The 20,636-nt window shown below is 38.5% G+C and overlaps 1 protein-coding gene across 2 annotated transcripts; it reads left to right on the top strand.

Moving 5' to 3' along the window:
- The first annotated feature begins 1,991 nt into the window (after nt 1–1,991).
- On the top strand, nt 1,992–20,524 carry LOC143279996 (uncharacterized). 2 transcript variants are annotated; one of them, XM_076584404.1, is made up of 10 exons: nt 1,992–2,104; nt 3,997–4,070; nt 5,016–6,140; nt 6,709–6,796; nt 7,791–7,922; nt 9,170–9,265; nt 12,731–12,808; nt 14,041–14,106; nt 15,148–15,308; nt 19,799–20,524. In XM_076584404.1, exons 2-10 carry the CDS (start codon nt 4,009–4,011, stop codon nt 19,929–19,931), a joined length of 1,941 nt encoding a protein of 646 aa, XP_076440519.1. In that variant the 5' UTR covers nt 1,992–2,104; nt 3,997–4,008; the 3' UTR covers nt 19,932–20,524. The 2 variants fall into 2 exon arrangements, with proteins under 2 accessions (XP_076440519.1, XP_076440518.1); XM_076584403.1 differs by lacking the exon at nt 1,992–2,104 and adding an exon at nt 3,064–3,096.
- Nucleotides 20,525–20,636: the final 112 nt, after the last annotated feature.

The following is a 20,636-nucleotide window of genomic DNA, read 5'->3' as shown; positions in this document are numbered from 1 at the left end:
CAATTTCTTTCTCTATTGCTTCGAGTCTTTGGGAAAACATTGTCATCATTCTATCTATTTTTGCTTCCAGACTGGTTTGCCCTTCAACTCTGCCTTCAGTACATGGCTCACAGACCCATTGGAGACTTTTATTCTCCGTCTTTGGCGATTGAAAATGATCTGTGTCCGTAGGTCTTACTTCTGACGTGAGGTATCCCGAGAAGTTGAGTATCAGAGGAAGAAGGGAGCTCAGTGTTCAGAAAGATACCTTGGGCCAGATCCGTTGACTGCTGAAAATGTCAGAGTAGAATTTCGATCAGAAACATGCAACTGGTGGAGAGAGACTGAAGGAGAGGAGATGGCCAAATTTAGAAGCTCTGCAAATGAGTCTGGCAGCGTTGTTCTGAATTCGTTGAAGTTTGTCTAACAGGTATTTGGGAAGGCCAGCCAAAAGAGAATTGCAGTAATCCAATCTTGTCGACAATAATGCAGACTGGAGTCTTGGGATCAGAAAACCGAAAGTAGAAAGGAAACCGTAAACGTTCAGTTTTTCAGTTTCAGTTTCAGTAGCTCAAGGAGACGTCACTGCGTTCGGTCAAAACCATATACGCTACACCACATCTGCCAAGCAGATGCCTGACCAGCAGCGTAACCCAACGCGCTTAGTCAGGCCTTGAGAAAAAAAAAAAAAAAAAAAAAAAACAACAACAACAACGGGGGAATAAATAATAGATAAGCTTGCATAAATAAATAAATAAATAATAATTATAATATAGAAAAAGGTAGTAGTAATAATATTAGTAATACTAATAAAATGATAATAATAAAACATAAATAAATAAATAAATAAGACAACAATGGTGATAAATAAGCGAATAAATGTAAAATATGAAGACACACATTCACACATACACCCACACATGCATAACAGAAATGCACCAAACATGCAGTTTCACATATATGAAAGCACAGTCAAATACATATAAACGTACATGAGCTCCAACACACACACACACACACACACACACACACACGCATTACCGTGCACCTCCTCTACCCCCCTCCTCCACACACTCATTTCTAGTCTAAGTATCGCAGCTTCCACGGCACACACACACACACACAAACACACACTCACAGAGATGAACACTTACTTGTACAAGCACATATGAAAGCACAGTCAAATACATATAAACGTACATGAGCTCCAACACACACACACACACACACACACACACACACACACACATTACCTTGCACCTCCTCTACCCCCTCCTCCACACACTCATTTCTAGTCTACGTATCGCAGCTTCCACAGCACACACACACACACACACACAAACACACACTCACAGAGATGAACACTTACTTGTACAAGCACACACACATTCGCCCATATCTCCCACCCCCAACCCCACACACGTACATACAAAGATATATATATATATATATATATATATATATACGTTCCAATATTCTGTTGCTCCCACAGTGTAGGCATGCATACACTCACATACCTCATCCTCTACCCCACCTCCCCCCGCACTCCCACCTCCCCTCACACACACACACACACACGTACACATATCTCTCCTGACACTTGTGTACACTTTCACTCTCGCGCATTCACAAACGCACTCAAACGCACAGACCCACACATACACACAAACACAGACAGCCGCCACTGACTGGCCGCAAGAGGGATGGGAAAAGATCTCTGATGCCAAGAACGTGGCGTCTAGTGTGTTGCTCAGTCTATTGTATTTGGAAAGGCCCACAGAGACTGTTCCGTTTTGAAGAAATTTGCGCAATGTTGGTTTGGAAATGATGCCGATATTTGTTTGATTTGCAAAGCATCGTGCTCTACCTTTCATGTTAGACTTGCGATCGATGGTGTGATGGCCTTGTACCTGTTCTTTTCGGTATTCTTTGACTTTTCTGAGGATTTCCGATTTTCCTAGATGTAGGCCGTTCAGTGACTTCCGGTACAGTGCAAAGCCAATCGAAACCAGTGTTACTTTCGTGGATTACATGGTGGCGGCAAATACTAACACATTTTGGCGCAGTAACGAGTGGCAAAATTTTATCGCTTCTTGCAGATATTACGGACTGAAGTGAAACGCTGGTGAGTTCATATGCATTTCAACAAATGCAACCAGATACGTTTACAAGTAAAGTTATTAGTCAATTGAATAAACTTTGTGAATGTCAAATCGAAGTCAGACACTCCATTTCGCGTTCATTTGCCGCAGCTCGGACAGATGGACAACTATTTTTGTTCCATCGACATAGTGGGTTTTTGTGAAATATTTACGCTGCAGCACCTATTTCTCGAATTTAGCAGTGCAACATAACAAATCTACTTGTCGAACTCTGTTCATTTTTATTTGCTGGCACTTTTTAGCAGGTTACGTAAAGAACGCCATGGCGGGCTAGAAAAGACTTTAAAAAAAAAGAAAAAAAGTTGCGATATTTATTTCAGAATTAAGATTTACTGCTGCAGTGTTCAATTTGAAATAAACTCACGCATAGTAATTCTTAAGGTGATAATAACTTGCACAACTTAAGGTGGATTTTGCCACATCACACATGGAGCTGGCCACCAGCGAAAAGATCCTGCAGGCAGTCGGCAACACTGAACTCTTTACCACTGTGGCAGATCAAAAGCTTGAGTATTTTGATATGAGCAGTTTATCAAAGTACAGTTTTGACTATTGAGACAGGTTTACAGTTTATTTGTTATTTTAATGTTGTATGTGTACCATGTTTAATAAAGATTACTAGAAAGTCATACTGGAGCACAGCAAACAGAGACCCCAGAAGAGTTCCATATTTACATTAAACTTATCGAGGCGCATCATATGATCTATATCCTGGAAGCTGATTGGCTTGAGAGATGCAGAATGTGCAAACAGCAAACTTTGTTTTTTCAACACTTTGCTTCATATTTTAGCTTTCTTTTTGTGCATAGGATGGCAGAATGATTTTTGCAGTGTTTGGTTATGGAAGCTATCAACTGAATAAATGGAGGAATAGCAAACCGTGAAAACCACAATGTTCCGCATGGAGAATAGGTTGACAGTTGAAAATTTGTTGCTCCTGGGGGGAAGGATGATGGTGAATGTTGTATTTCCTCTCTGTATCACACGCATGAAAGTCTTATGCATACAGATACCACGTGTACATCTTGCACTGGTTGCAGTCAACCAAACAACATTACAATAATGTTCAGACTGTGAAACAAAACGTTGGTGATTTTGTTACTTGAACACAAAAAGTTGAAGAGCTTTTTTTTTTTTTGCTTTTTTTTTTTTTTAACAAACCTTACCCAGTTGACTGAGATATTGAAAGTGGAATGATCAAACGCAAATCAGAAATCATTTTTCATGTTCATCACTGACCACAAAACACACACAAAATATATTACATGAGCTCTCCATTGTCTTATTCCTTATGTGTAAGAATGATTTCAAAGCCTCTTGGGTCCACAAATGCAGGGACTGAAGAGACAAAGTGTCAAGGTTGCACATGTTTCATTGTTTGCTACTTTTGTCAGTTGATCGCCTTTGGCATCGCTCACAATTTGGGAGAAAGTTTGATGCGCATGCGCAAGATCCAGAATTGCCGCAGACTATCCAGGGGTCTGTTTTATACAAACAGGACAGTTAAAAAAAACATTTTGCAAAAGAAAAAAAGATACAAATTTGCCTGAAAACATGCTTCTAGTTATTCAACTAATGTGTCAAAAATAGACCCGTGCATAAGATTAAGAGATCTTTATTATGATAAACACACTATTTGTTGCTAACATTAGATATTGACATGAACTACTGATACTATCCTAAGGCAAAGCAATTAACCAAGTTTTATTCTTTGAATTTTATTTAGCTACAGTGGTGTGTGTAATTTTGATCACTTAATGGCCCAACAGGATTATACTACCAAAGCTTGTATTTCACCATCAGATGTGCTGTTTTCATTGTGTGTGCATGTCTTACAAGGTTGATATCTTTCCAGATACCACCTATCATGACCATGTCAAGAGAAATGATACGCAGACAGATGCAGGAACAAAGGCCAACAAGAAAACGGTAATAGAAAATAAAGCAGAATGAAGTGTTCTATTCTGAGATTTATTTGGAATATTTAGAGTGAGAAAATTCATACAGGACTGCTATTTGGAAGTTTTGAAAATGATTGATATAAGAAAATGAATTTTATTTAGCACAAGAACATCACTTTGTTCCAATCAATTATATGTTAAGATTGGTATAGTCAAATTGGTTAATAAATATTGAGTGGTATAATCAGTTACTAATTCATGTTATGCTTTCAAAATAAATTTATAAAACATTTACATGTTTTTTTACTTTTAAATCAAAAGTAATTTTTTTATCACTTTGTTATAATCAATGATAAGTTGAGACTAATATACTTATAGTAATATTAAACTTAAAGAGCTTTCTGGCCATTACCGAGGTGAATTTGTGGCTACTGAGTATGACTGTGAGAAGACAAGGTAACAATTTGCAATAAAAAGCTCACAGATGTGACTATCCAGTCTGAAAGCAAGTCCAGGAATACACTCATCACTCAGCATGAATTGATAGAATAATGAAAACATCTTGCATCATATTTTTATTACACTTGGTATGGTGACTGGTTATAGTGATAGCAAAGACCCTATCATGGCCATAAGTCTACAAAGCTAAATAGCATAACAGGTCAGTTTCAGTATCAATCATAAACTAAGGGGAAATATGTGTCAGTCACTGTACATCTTCATCAAACCTGGTACAATAATTTATTGATAGGTTTTGTCATATATGCATCATTGAAAACGAAAGTCAGAGATCAAGTGTTGATCTGTTCAAATAATCACAGTATGTTCAGTTGCAGTGAGACAGGCCTCTGCATGCAGCTTAAATAATTGAAGGATTTAGGGGGTGGGGGGTTATACTATTACTATGAGTCCACCAAAAGTGATGAGTTTTAAAGGTGCTGTGTAAGTTGATAGTTTGTTCAACTATATCCAGGCAACTGTGTGAGGTGTCACCTTCCCCACCCAAGAAGCTGAGAAGCCTGCCAGGAGGAAGTCCATCATCATCTCCAAAAGGCCCCCTTCTGATCAACAGTGATGATGAATCACCACGCTTCAGAACCACATCCTTCTATGGCAGCAGGAAGAAGTTGGTGTTAACAAAGCCATCTGGAGATACTGATAATTCAAGTGTTGCACACCAATCCCAGGTTGCTGTGACAACCCCCAGGTCAAGAAGTTCTACCAGAATGTCTACCAGGTCAAGCACTGGCAAAAGGAATGGTGAAGATACTACAACACATCGGCTTGCTTTGTCTCCAATAAAAAATATCTACCATAACGGCACAAAACAACGCACAAAGACCACTTCAGAAACTAATGGAAACTGTCAACGGAAAAAATCAGTGCCGCCAAAAGCAAAACTGAATGTATCAAGAAAGTCACCAAAAGAACCACAGGATTCATCTGATGATGAACTTCTTGAGAGTGTTACACCTGGTAAGCCTCGCAAGTTCTTCAAATACAAGTCCCCAGCATCAGCATCAAAGGCCAGCGGAGGCATCATTATTCGAAAAGGTTTTGACCTCAAGTTTGTTCGAGGATCTGTCAATGGACGGTCTGGCAAGTCAACCTGTAAGAAGACAGTATCCGACAAACGAGCAAATGCAAAGACTAAGCAGTCGCTGAATAAAAAGACATCCAAAATGAAAACAATGGTCCAGAGAAAACCAGAAATATCTGAGTCTGCTATCCGTAGGGAATCTCAAGACTCCAGATCCAATGGCAAGACTCCTGACCTCAGTGATGTTCCAAAGTGGAACAGAAAAGCATCGACTCAAGGCATCTCATATCAGGACAGCTCAGAGCTGATGCCCATGTCAATGACCGTGAGCAACAAAAAATTTGACAAGGAATCAGACAAATCTAGTTCTGAGAATCTGTTTGGTTTTGACAATGAGTCAATGGCATCAGACTTGTCTGGGCCCATAGAGCAGTCTTCAAGCAGTACTGGCACACAACAATCGGTGGTTTCTTCTGTGGACGAAGCTCACCATGGAAAGTTTTACTCCATCTTTTCACAGAAACAGTTCAACCGGAGACAGGCAGCTGTAGAAAGCAGGTGAGGTATTCATCATTGTATAATTAACTTATAAACAGTCTTGTATTGTCTTTGAATTTTGATTGTTTAATATGCACAGATGTTTCTTATAGTTGTAGATTTCTTTAACATGTTCCAAGTTTTTGTGTATATGTAAACAGTAAAGATAGATGTAATTTAGCTTTATTACTAAAGGTCATGACAACAATTGATCAGAAGCTCAGTAAGGGACTAACAGTAGCATTGTCTTGTCATTACAATATAAATTTTTTTTTAAACCCGAATCCCTCCATCTCACACTTTCTTAACCTCCAAAATGCAAAAGACTTTTAGTTACTTGTTAGGTATAGTTTCTGGGGGGGGGGGGGGGGGTTGGGTTGTTGTTTTTTTAAGATGAGTGTCAGTTTGGTTGAGAAAATGTCATTGCAACATCTGTGACTTTCAGTGATATACAGAAATGTTGGGAACACAGTAACATATCTGCTAATATTACTAGTAATAACCTTTAGTTAGCTTGTTTTGCTGTTACTACAGTGTTAGAAACACAGTAACAAAATTATCTGCTAATACCCTTCCATTTGTTTTGCAGCTCATCGAGTACCTCAGGCATAGCAAAAGATTCCCCACTGAACAAAAAGTTCATTGTTTCCAGAGGAGATGACAGGCAGCTCATATTGGTAAGATAAAATAACTTAAATCAGCATTGATGTAGAGAAATTGCAGTATTTATTTTATTTTTTCCAGTTTGATATTTCATTCTTGTCTCTCCTGTCTGTCTCATCTCTCTCTCTCTTCTTCCTTTCTCCCGAGTTTCTTATTGATTTTTGTGAAATTTTGTCCCTCTCCATCTCTGTTTCTCTGTCCCTTTCTCCTCTCACTTGTATTCAAAACAAAGTTAAACCATTCTCACCTCACAGATTTGTCCTGTATGCAGCATATACTTCATGGTTGAAAGAACCCATGGTAACAAAAGAGTCATCCCTGTCAAAATATTGTAGAAAAATCACATTGATAGTTAACTTTAACAAATACATTTGCAGACAGGAAAAAAGTGGGTCTGAACTGTGATGACACACTCCTGATGCCAGGTGGAGAGCAGCCAAAATTTTACAAGAAGTCTGTTGTGATAAAAAGTAATATAATACAAGATAAGATACAAGAATACTTTATTTTCTCTGAAGAGAAATTGTCATGTTGACAAAAAGGCAACATGCATTTGCTCCAGAACCACACAAAGTCTGGACATATTCCTATATTCCAACAAAACCCCATTCATAGTAAACATATGATGCCTAACATAGCAATAGCAAAGTTCATATAACTTTCTTTAGTGTAACATCTTTTCATTTTAAGTGATATTAGACATTATGTGTGTGCATGTTTGTGTGCATTCAAGTGTTTGTGAGTGTATGCTTGTGGATGTGTGCTTGGAGAAAAGGGATGTACACAGGCAGGATTAATTAAACCAGTTCGCTTGTGTGTGTGTGTGTGTGTGTGTGAAGAAAAGAATGTGCAAAGGAAGGATGGATTAGAATAGGACAATCAACATGATGAACATCCTGAAAATACTGAATTAAATAACATCACTTATCAAATCAAAAAGCAAATCATTATCGATATGATACTACCTGTAGCCCAAGTGACACTACATATGTAAGCATGTTGGTGCAGGATGCTGGGCAGGAGCAGTTTGGGGCCACCCAGTGCAAGATCTGTGGCATGGTGTACAGCCCTGGAGATGCAGCGGATGAAGCGACCCATTGGAAGTTTCACCTGAGTGCTGTCACTGCCCTCAAGTTTACCGTGAGTGGAGAGAGAGACTGTTGTCACATTTTGTTGGTCCACTGATTGCTAGGTGTCTTCTGTACGGTGTAGGCAGTGTGAGAAAGTTGACCAATTGAAAAATATAATGCATAACTACCTTGCTGACTTGTGGGGGCAAAACCTATTTTGGGACTTGCAGCAGCCTTGAGTTTTTTTGGATTTGCAGCAGTCTTGGGACTTGGAGCAGTCTGAAAATAATTTCTCAACCTTCCAAGTTCTCTCTTGTCTCTTTCTAAAAAAAAAAAAAAAAAATTTGTGTATACTGATGATAGAATAATCAGATGTGTGTCTTGTCTCAGACTAGTCTTTATTCATGTGTTTGGTTTTTGTTTGGTTTTATTCTTTCGTATATGTATATACAGTCTGTCTGATCAGTGTCCACATATCCATACCAGCTGGTGCTTCACTTTTTTCTTTTTTTTAATTAGAAATAAATTAGTTAGCAACTTGAATTTTATTCAGTCACAAGAGTTCACTGATGCAAAATAAATATTTTATTACTAATGTTCTTTTTATTTTGTTTTTTCATTAATAATATTTGCTAAATCAGTAAATGTAAACTTTTATCACTCCACACGAATTGTAGCTTTAAAGTAGACCCATCTTTTCCGCTTTCACTTATTCATTTTTGGTTGAAACTTGCTGAAAAGACTAGAGGCAGACTGGACTGGAGGTCGATTTCTCTGTCCTTGCATTGGAAGTCAAACTTTCTTCCACTTCCTTCTGATTGCATTGTATTACTTTTCAGTGCAGCAGATTTCTCTGACAGTGGGGCTGCTTTCCCCAGGAAGAGCACAAGTCCACCGTGCAGTGCCATTTTTCCTTTTTTTTCTGCCTGCAAGTGTGTATGTTTTACTGTTAAGTGGATTTACAGAATTTTGTCAAAGTCAAACCTTTTATTGCATGGGTTGTTTTACTTGCACTAAATGCACATATAACCTCAGTTTATTGTCTCAACTAGCACCCAGATCACCACTCAGTGTTAAGTGAGGGGTGAGTAAATGTCCAGGTCCATATGTGGAACACGCCATTGAGACTCACTTCCTTGTTGGGAGCATTACCGCTTATCCATTGCTCCACTGACAGTTAAACATTTAATGTTTTGCAGATCAGAAATTGAAGACATGAAAGTGCATCATATTACACTATGATATGTTGCTGGTTAGAATGTTTCACACATCAGTTATTCACTTTGATAAATCCCTTCCATTATTTTGAAACTGAAGGGCTGGAAGAAAGAAAGGGTGATCAAAGATTTCCTGGACAATGGAAGCCGGGTGATCATTGTGCTGCCAGACGATCAGCGCTTTATGGTGAAGAAGGTAAGATGCTTTTATTAATTACTGGCATTGCACACCATTTCGGATGGCTTTATCTTATTCTGATTCTAGGGACCCCTCAGAAACAGGCATGTGACCACACACATACATGCATGCGCTCTGTCTCTCTGTCTGCCTCTCTCTTGTAAGATCTAATCTGCTTTGTACAATTTGTTGATTAATAGCTTTAATGAAAACCAAAAAAAAAATTCATTTATTGATACATAATTTTCTTCTTGACAGTGAGTAAAATTATGAATAGAATTTTTGTTTCAAACTAGTTTGCTACAGAAGAATTGATAAAATGACTGCAGACAATCAGTATTTTGTGTGCCCCTGTTGTCTTTATCATTTTGTGACACATTTTCACTGCCTGAAGACTGTTTTGATGTTTTATGACACATTTTCATTGCATGAAAACCATTGCAATGGACGATGTGATATTTTGTGACACCTTTTTTCTTTTCTTTTTTTTTTCTTTTTCTTTTTTTCTCTGACTTGCGGCAGGTAGAGGGTATTTTGTTATTTTTTGTGCTTCAGATTTGGGACATTCTGATTTTTGTGTTTTGATGATGATGGGAGTTGGGGGATGTGGTGGGGGTCTGTGTAGATTTGCGACTGCTTGACAGGGCTGTACTCTCATAATTATTAAGATATCATGGCATCAGATAAGTTCATAGATCTAATCAGACACTAGCAGTGTTGGTCAAGAAATTTGAGCAACACTCCCAAAGACTCAGGAGTGAAGTGGATGACCCTCAACTGTGTGGTCCCATTTGAGCCCATAGTACAGCATACTCATCTCTGATTGGGAGACAGCTTAGGGCAAGAAGGAAACCCTATCTCAGATGGAGATCAAATCCATGTCTTCCAAGTTGTCAGTGTATGACACAAACCACATTGTCATGGCAGCTGGTGAGACATATGACACATTTTTAATACATAAAATAACAAGACAGGCAAGGCCTGAATCAAGACTCACGTGTGAAACACACTGAAAGACAAAAAACTTATGAAAATCTGTTTTGTTTCTGTTTGTTATATACACTAACACAGCTTCATGAAAAAACAAAAAGCAAAACAAAAAAACTTATAAAAATGAAAAATTAGTTTGTTGAAATGTGTTTTCTGTTTGTTATAATTATATACACTAATACAGCTTCGCCAAAAAACAACAAAAAGCAAAACAAAAAAACTTTAAAAATGAAAAATTAGTTTGTTGAAATGTGTTTTCTGTTTGTTATAATTATATACACTAACACAGCTTCGCCAAAAAACAACAAAAAGCAAAACAAAGAAACTTAAAAAAATCAAAAATTAGTTTGTTGAAATGGGTTCTCTATTCGTTATCATAATTATACACAGCTTCTCAACAGGGGGGGGCTTCAGTGCAGATTCGAACCACGGATGTTTGGGTCGAAAATGAGTGGCTTTACCCACTGCTCTAATGCGGGTTCACTGTTGACGTTCAGAAATTATTATTTGGGCATGTTCTTTTAGCGGAATAAATTGACAGTGGCAGTCAAAGTCAAAATGAGATTTAAATCATGTTACACTGGTATATCTTGGACATTTAAAAATTTTCTTTCAAGTCCGAGGTAAAGGAGATGTTCTCATTGCCTCAAAAACACTGCAATATGTCTGTTTTTATAGATCTGCAGAGATCCGTGATTGACAAGCTTTGTTTTTCCACTCATTGAGAAACTGCAGACACCTTCCATTCAGTTTCTTTTTTCAGTTCATTCTAGTTAATTCTGTATCCACTTTGAAACATTCATATGCAGTAAACACATCACTGATTATTTAAGAAATTATTTTCATTTGGCAGTAAAGGAGACATTGCCATCGGTGCGATGAACATGTTTTGTCAAGATCTGCACTGACCAGTGCCGTGTAGAGGAGGTGGTGAAATGGTTGATTCATATTTTCTTTTCTGTTCATTCTAGTTTAACCCCTAATCTGCTTATATGACGAGATAACTCGTCATTCCAAGCATGTACGCTTCGTTGCCACAATGACAAGATAACATGTCATCGAAATATTCTGACTTTTCCCTGGTTTGCATTCAGTTTGTTGATAAAAATAGTGGTAGATTTAGCTTGGGGAATCTTTCTAGATTCTATTCATAGCTAGAAACACTATCTACGTCATGACACAGTCCTTTATTTGAACATTTTGGTTGGGTTATTGTCTTAGTGTTTGCCTGGCTCCTCTCCTCACTCACTCAACAAAATGTTGGACTGACGCCATGCTCAAGACATGCGATCGTGGCGAACTAAATCAACCGAGATTGCTTTCTTTAGCTGATGCTCAGAAAGAATTGAAGCGTAAATTCAAAGAAGACAGTGGTGAACATTTATAGGACGATTTGATGGAAAATAAAGGGAGCAATCAAGAGAGTGGCCAAGATATGACTATCAGTAAGTGATGCTGGCTGTACAGGTGTAATAGATGACACAAAGTGACCAAATTTTTAACAGGACACAGTGTGAGTGATTTTCTTGCCACTCGGCCAACGCAGTCTGATGAGAACTGGATAAAGTGACCATGTAAGAGGTGTGAAGAGGAGGGGGGTGGAGACTGAGGTGGCGTGGCCTCACATCCATATTATCACTTGGAGAAGCCACAATGCATTGTGTATCTATCTCTTTTTTATTATTAATATTTTTTTTGTTTTGTTTTGTGATTATTGTAGTATGATTTTGTGTGTGCAGATATCCATTTGTCAAGAAAATATATTTTAATGCAAATTACCTGACTATTGTTTGTAATGAACAAGTTGGAAATGTGACAGAAAACAAAACAATAATTTCAAAACAACAGCATGTCACTAAAAATATATAAAATAGGAAAACATCATGTGTTTTGTATTCTTTATTCATTTACCTTTCAGAAAATATATACTTTATGTGTCTTTCTCCAATAACAAAGAGCACAGAATTTTTTGAAAATTTATACCCGTTTTGGGGGGTAAAAGCCCTGGCAAATAGATTTCACTGAAATCTTATTTTCCTGGCAGCAAAAGGGTTAATCAGCATCCACTTTAGAATATTCATATGCAGTAAACAGTCAATAATGTAGTTAGTGTCACTGTATGTGTTCTGTCCAGAATGTGTATTTCTTTGCTTTTAATTGCAAACAAGGAAAACGAGGTCATGGTCTTTCGGACAATCGGGAAGCTGCAAACGGATAAAAGTGGGTTTCGGAATCCGGACTGAACATCAAGAAAATAAACTGTTAATGATTCGGAAATACGGCTAAATTCGGGAGACTTACAACCTATTATTGGTATGACTGTGAAGAGTTTTTTTCCTTCTTTTAGCCAAATTTGGTATTGGCAGACAAAGTATTTCCAGAGAAAATGGCAATGTTAAAGTTTACAACACACACACACACAGACAACCGAACACTGGGTTATAACATAGACTTATTTTGTTTACACAAGTGAGTCAGAAATTGTTGTGACAGGTGGAGGATGTGAACAAAGTGATGGGTCAAGAACTGGGGTTTTCAGACCATGTGTTCAGCTTCCATGGCTCCTACAAGGCAAGCATGCTAGGTGTAAATCAAATTCATTTGCTAAAGAATGATGCTTAAACTAGATCATAATTCTTATGACTATATGTACGTAATGTTTTTCTTTGTCTCTTCATTTTGACATATCTTTTAAGCTGAATCTTAAACCTTTTCTTACCCCCGAAAATGGAGTATGGCTGCCTACATGGCGTGGTAAAAATGGTCATACACATAAAAGCCCACTCATGTACATACGAGTGAACATGGGAGTTGCAGCCCATGAATGAAGAAGAAGAAAAAGAAACCTTTTCTTCAGTCTCACCAATGGATGCTTGTTTGCGACAGTAGACCACAAGCAATCCAGTTATGTTTTCTGCTGTTATTGCTTCTGGACCAGAGCATCTTTATGAGCTCTTCCATGCCTTAATCTGTCTCACCAGCTCCTCTCTTCTTCTGATACTTGACTTCATTTGATATGTTACATCAAAATTAAGACTGCAGAGATTTTTTCTTTTCAAGCCCCATAGCCTTGGAACATCTCCCTAGCAACCTCTGAGTCTGACTCTTTCTCGCCTCTTTGAATTCTGGCCTCAAAAATCGTCTGTTCTATCAGCAGTAGGTTTGGTTATGGCTTATCCATTCAAATTGTACACTTTTGTTCATGTGGTATGCATAGTCTTTGACAAAGTATGTGTGCGTGTATCAATATATATATATGTGTGTGTGTGTGTGTGTGTGCAACTACTACAAGTGTGCATGCGTGTGCTAATGTGAGTGTATTGTGTATAGTTTTGTTTATAGATGTCTGCACTTCATTCAGTGTTTGCTCAGTTGTTCATTTACAACAAACTGTGTTTGAATAAACGTAAATTTTAAAAATGTATTGATTGGTTGGTATCTGGATCAGATAATTCAGAGATCTGGTAGTAAATGTAGTTACACAGTTTATATAATTGTGGATGTCAGTTGTAAACAATGGAAATATTAAGAAATATGACATACTTTTTTTCTTCATCTGCTTCAGTCTGAACAGAATAATTTGGAGAGTTAAGTTGGTCTCCTGAAATATTTTATTATAGATGTTGACTGTGTGCTGGTCACCGGAGTCAGCATTTTATATCAGTACTGAGTTAAATTATATATTTAGAAACAGGGGAGGAGGATGGTTATATTATTTAAAGAAGGTATTTGTGTGCATTCTTTTGTCTCCTTTTATAATGTATGAAGACAGGTGCATTCTGCTCATTTAATTTTCCCTCCAGGCATTCCTGTACATATCTGATGAGAAACGAGTTGAGGGGTGTTGTATTGCTGAGCCAATCTCACAAGTGAGTGAAACAACTTTCTTTTTGTTAATGATTTAAGATTTACACAAGCACCTGGCTGCTGACAGTCCCTTTAACTGCAATAACTGGAAGAATTCTGTTTAATGTCCTGTCAAACAGATATCTATGATTACATTTTGGGAGATGTTCTCTTTTCTTTTTTTCTTCGTTATGAATAAAGGTAGCAGAAGGTAGGGGGGCAGGGATAGGGTGAGTTGGGGGAATTAGTGATGTATCTGTCTTGTTCCAACAGTCAACTTTTTATAATGCTTATTTTTTTAAAGAAATAATCACTGCATCTTTATAAATCTTACAGAACTCAAATTGATGCATCTCATGTTTCAGCGGTCAACTTTTTTTTTCATTTCTTTGACATCATGACTTTGAAGGGCATCTTTGCCAAGTGTGCTCATTCAAACAAAACATTTTGATACAAGTGAGAGTTATAGCATTTGAAAACATGAAAATGAAATCAGTTGCAACAGAGTGGAGGAGGGGTCTATGTACGTGCGTACACCACCGTTTATGTGTTCACTGTAAAAACTGGGTTGAGTGTAAAAAACATATCTCCACATTATGCCATTGGAACATCGGTAGGCTCCTGAGGACAGGAGTGAATCATTTTTGCTTGTTTTTTGTTGTTTTTAATTCAAAGTGAATTTGTTTGTTTTTAATTTAAAGTTCGCATGATTTCATCAAACGGACTCAGAATTGCCTCTCAGCAGGATCTGAGTAACACAGTGTTTGGCACAAGAGTTATTTCCATCAGCACTAACAAATTAGAAATGGACCTTACATTGTCGTCGGGACAGATGAAAATAGTGTGGCAGTTTTTTTTTCGTTTTGTTTTTTTGGATAAAATGGAAAAGCAAGTTAACGCGTTTTCGCATAGCTAGCACATCCCTGTAGATAGGTTTCCATCTCTTTCGGGTAGTGTTTGAAACAGCATTGGGTGTGGTTTGACAGGCCAGTACTGGAGTGACAGTCCCTTCTTTGTTAGTATGGCTTTGGTCTATATATTTATATATTCTTAATCCCTTTCAGGGCTACCGCATCCTACCACCGTCAAGAGAGCTGTCTGATTCTCAGCGGCCATGGTTGTGTTCCTCAGTACCTGAGCCAGCCACTGTAGGCATTGGGCGCCTGTGGGTGTATGGACCCAGCCGAAAGCATGGCGTTGCTTCACGCCTCCTCGACTGTGTCAGGTAACAGCATAATTGGATTAACTGAACATGGAAACTGCACCAGTAATAATGAAAGAAACAGTGAACTTGAGCCAGATAAGAAATTATCACAATCCAGTGCATGACGGGCAAATATTGTGATGCACAACTTTCACCGATTTATATTGACAACAGTAGTTTTATTTTTCAAGTATGTACTAATTTTTTTTGGGGGGAGGGGTATTTTACGTTTTTGTTAACTTTTTATTAAGTAGACTTTAATTTTTTTCTGTAACTATTCTTAAATGCAGTTGGAAAACATTTAAAGAACGTTTTACAAATCTGGCAGCTCTTTTTTTCTGACCATGTCTACAAATATAGAAATGAAACAACAGAAGAAATACTTTGTCCCTTTTTTCTGGCCATGTCTCTTGATACATAAATGAAACAACCAAAGAAATACTGTGTCATTTCATGACTGTTATAGTAACAATTCAGTGTGGCCCATAAGCAAAGCTTTCATATTAGGGAGGGTTTACAGGCCTGGTTTTGTGGAGGACCTTTCATCATTTGCAGAGCAAGAAGTAGATCATGACATGTGCAGCCCACCGCTGTAACTAGTTTTGAGTTTGTACTGCCTTTGTTCAGCCAACTTTTCAGCGGAGTTTATAAATGGGTCAGTTTGATTACTTTGAATCAGGCATGAAATTTTTCCGACTATAGTCGGATTTCCGACTGAAAATTGGCTCCAGGGGCCATTTTTGAGATTCACGTAAATCCGTTGAGAAAAACTGGGGGGGGGGGGGGGGGGGGGGGGGGGTTCCAACCGACAAAGGTTGCATGAACGTTGTCCAACCAATCGACAAGACAAACCCACAGCGTTTGCTAAAATGCCCTATGTTTGAATAAGCGAACCAATTGAGAATAAGTGTTCCATTGCTCCTCTGTCATCATTCAGCTTATCCGCATTCGGTCGTGATTTCACAACTTTCGCTCATGGGCTTCACGACTTGCAAAGATACTTGATATTGTCAGTCGTCTTCAATCATCAACAAAATAAGAAAACTTACAGAGGATAATAAGATTTTTGCAGCAGAAATCGATAAAGGAGTGAAAAATAGTGGAACTGGGCCTGGCAAGATAAGACCATGAAAACAAAAGTGAAGAACAAAAAAGTAACTTTATGGGTAGGCGACGCCAGTCACAAAATCGATGTCGCTGGCAAGCCAAGTGCGATTGGTGTCAGATTGTATGGGTGCAACTCTTCCATCAAGGCACAAAAATCTGTTTTCAGATTTACATAAAAAAAAAAAAAAAAAGCGTCTGTTTTCTGGAGGGAAAAAAAGCCAAAAGCTGATGTGCTGTTCTATATCATTTGCCGACTGATGATCTGTCAAAAATGAAAACGGAATGCTCTTTTGAAAGCGTCCATCGTTTCTTGACCCCTGAGAGGCAATCCAGTGACTTGTCAGAGCACCAAAATCGAAGGCAAAAAGTTTCCTAACGGTCAATTTAAGTTGTCAAAATGCCGATAACAAAAGGCAATCCCTACATGGCATGCATTGATATCACTGTAAAAATCACACATGCGGGCGATAACACACACACACACACACACATGCACAAACATGCAGCGAGTACACACGCACACACAACAAACATGCGTGCATGCACATTTACACTAAACGCCAATGCAGGGGATTCAATCCCTGTCAAGCTCTTAAGGCTGTGAGTACATCTGCTTGACACTGTTCATTCAGCAAAAGCTGCAAATGTTTGCCACTTTATGCACAAGTAACATTGTTGGGATTGAAACAGAAACTTTGTAGCAATTGACGTCAGTGCTTTTTCTGACAAGTCTGCGAGACAGTTTATTTAGATCTGAGATCTATGACTATGAGCCAGATTACCAAAGTTGCATGCATGCATAGACACAGAGCTAAATTGAATGCATGAGCGCTCACACACACACACACACACACACGCACTTTGTAATTAAAAAAAAAAAATCAAAAAAAAAATCACATGAATGCACGATCTATACACATACTCTTTTTTTTTTTTTTTTTTTTTTCTCAGTCTCTCTCTCTCTCCTTCACACATGTGCACACATGAGCGCTCACACAATCACAAAGAGCTTAATAATACGCACATGAGCGCGCACACATGCACACACACGCACGCGCGTGCGCGCACACACACACACACACACGAACACACACACACAGAGAATTGTATTTAAAGCAATGCACATACATGCACACATACAAACTTGCACTTTTTCCTCCCACCTTCCCCCCCTCTGTCTGTCCCTCCCTCTTTCTGTCTCTCTCTCTGTCGCTCTCTCTCTTTCTTGCATATACACAGTGTTGTATTGAAAACACCACACACACACACACACACACACACACACACACACACACACACACGGAGAGAGATCTATTGAATTCAGTTTGAAAGCAATGCATACACATACACAAATACACCATGCATTCTTTCCCCCACCTTCTCCCCTCTCTCCCTGTCTGCCTCTCTCTTGTTGACACATAGTTGAACTGAAACCACATACACACGTGTGTGCGCACTCACGCTCTCTCTCTCTCTTTCTCCCTCACACATAGTTTAGTTGAACACACACACACACACACACACACAAACACACACATGAAGAGAGGCCCCCCAAAACCTCTTAAAAATCACTAATTTCATTTTTGGCCATGGGGCTTTGCCACCCTGCACCCCAACCATTTTCAGAGGAAACTCCTGGACAATTCCCCAGACACACATACACACACTCTCTTTCTCTCTCTTGCTCACTCAGAGTTTAACTCTCTCCATACGAACGGCGAAAGAGACAATGTTAACAGCGTTTCACCCCAGTTACCATCATCAAAATATTGCAAGCGGAAGAAGAGGTGAATGTTGACAAAGAATACCACAATTCTGACGACGGAAGCTAAAGGTTGGGTCATCCAGACACCCACTGGACATTCAAGGGGTCTGTTTAGAGAAGAGAGGACTGGCCGTACTGAGTCAGTGAGTGAGTTAACACACACAGAGTTGTATTTAAAGCAATGCACATAACAAGCACACATTCGATGCCCCCCCTGACCCCCATTCTCAATCATTTTGTCTGTCTGTCTCTCTTTCACACATACACACATAGAGTTGCATTGAAAACACACACAAACACTTACGTTTAGGAAGAATTGGACTGATTTTTTGTCTTCTATGGGTTGGAATACTTCAGAGGCATTGGTGGCCCTCAAGTGCTGATTTTATGGTTTGAAATAAGAAAAACCTTCAGCTTCAGGGGCCTTCGCCCCAAGACCCCCACCAGGCGCGTTGCCCCATGGACACCCACTGGGGGCCTTCTGCGGCCCCCAGGACCCCACCTTTCAGACTCCATCACAATTTCCAAATCTCATGCCTGTTGAATACATAATGGCAGAGATGTTACAAGAAACATGCTCAAAGTAAACATAGAAGACTAAAGCAAATAATGGGTGTCATTCTAAAACCAAATATATCTTGTAAACTAGCAAAAATACTTCCCAAAATTGTTCAAAATCTTTGTCGGGACAGTAATTTCCATGTAAAAATATTAGGCTTTCAGTGACCTTGAAAAAACAGGAAATAGGGACACACATGCACATGCGGTTCTCGCTAAAATAACCAGGGAATCTCCATGAAAATCAGACAAAAGTGGGTCCGCAAACCCTCCCTATTATAAGGATACGACAGGGTGATTTTATTGTACCACTTTCAAAAATCTTTAGTTTTAAATGTAAGATCAACCAAGCATGGCCTGTGATTGGCAACATATTTGAAGTCTAGATATGAAAGGCAAAAAAAATTATAGAACAGATTTGTCATTCAGTACATTTCTAGCAGGATTGCATTTTCATAAAAACTTGTAGAATTTAAAAAAAATAAAATAAAATAAAAAAAAGTATGACCTTATTGATAAGGTATGTCACATGGAAGATGACCATACAATGTACATGCAGTTAACATAGCAATAGATATATGAGGTATTTGAATATTCTCTGATGTCTTGTCATGTGAACAATGCTTTCAGTTCATTGATCCTCAGTGTAGTGTTCTGTTTTTTGTTTGTTGCTTTCTTGCCCTGTTTGCTTTGTGAAACCATACAAGTGTCCCACATTTCCTGATTTCAACTATCACAAGGTTTTATACATTCATTCTCTTTTTTTTTCTTTTTTTTATGTCCTTGTATGTCCTGCATGCATGAAAAAAAAAAAGGGTGGCGCTGTAGTGTAGCGACACGCTCTCCCTGGGGAGAGCAGCCCAAATTTTACACAGAGAAATCTGTTGTGATAAAAAGAAATACATATACATGTTATGTTGTGCGTATGTCGTCAATGAATCAAGATTAACTATGTTTGGTTATACTTAAATGTTCTTATATGTACATTTATTATTCACAAAATAGAATTTTAAAACAGTTTCAGTCAGAACATTTTTAAAAACTACAGTTAACTGTGAAGTGGCTGTTTCTGTGTTTGCAGGCAATGGTTCGAGTATGGCTTCATGATACACAAGTCACAGCTGGCTTTCTCAGACCCCACACCTGACGGACGCATGTTTGCTGCCAAGTACACTGGAACAGACAACTTTCTTGTCTACAAATACTTCCACTAATTGTGTTCTTTTCTCATTTGACACAGATCAGCTGAAATGCAGAACAGTGTTTGATGAAAATGTGATATATTTTCGTAACCTCTTAAATGTCTTACTTGAAACCTCATAAGATGAAATTAAAACAAATATTGAGTGGCAAATTTTGCCTTGCAGTGGTATAAATGAAAAAGGGCTAAATCTCATGACAAGAGACTTCAGCTTATTGTAAATTATTGTACATTGCAAATGTGTCATTTGCATGATGACTAGAAGTCAAGCAAGCATATTCAATACAATTTTTTAGTTCATGAGCTAGTACGTTAAAATGATTTAAAGAGTACTTGCTACACACCCCGTTCCTTATTTTCTTCAAGGACAAAAATCTGACAAAAATAGAGGGCCCAGAGTGTCCGCGAATCGATATCGATCGCGCCTTAATTTTAGCCCGATATCCCAATCGAACCATATAATTATGTGACCTGGTTCGAGACAAAATTTGACAGAAAAACAAGAACGCCAGAGAATCGACAGACAGACAGAAAATGCGAAAAACTTAGCCGTATGGAGAGCACAGGACAGGAGTCATAATGGCTGCCAGAAAAAGAGGGCGTTAACCAGCGGGACAAAGGGGAGGTTACCTACTTCCGGGAGGTTATCGGCCGTAGTTTCATTTTCTCCGCATAGGCGGATAGTAGTTTGCACAGGCAGGAATGTCAGACCCCTGCC

The sequence above is a fragment of the Babylonia areolata genome, chromosome 3, assembly GCF_041734735.1.
Source record: "Babylonia areolata isolate BAREFJ2019XMU chromosome 3, ASM4173473v1, whole genome shotgun sequence".
NCBI lineage: Eukaryota > Metazoa > Mollusca > Gastropoda > Neogastropoda > Buccinidae > Babylonia > Babylonia areolata.
This window is presented reverse-complemented; position numbering and strand designations above follow the sequence as displayed.

Bases quoted from the DNA above. Each gene is read 5' to 3' on its own strand.
- LOC143279996 (XM_076584403.1), top strand. The intron at 7,923-9,169 runs GTGAGTGGAGAG...TTGAAACTGAAG, and splicing joins TCACTGCCCTCAAGTTTACC to GGCTGGAAGAAAGAAAGGGT. The intron at 14,107-15,147 runs GTGAGTGAAACA...AATCCCTTTCAG, and splicing joins TTGCTGAGCCAATCTCACAA to GGCTACCGCATCCTACCACC.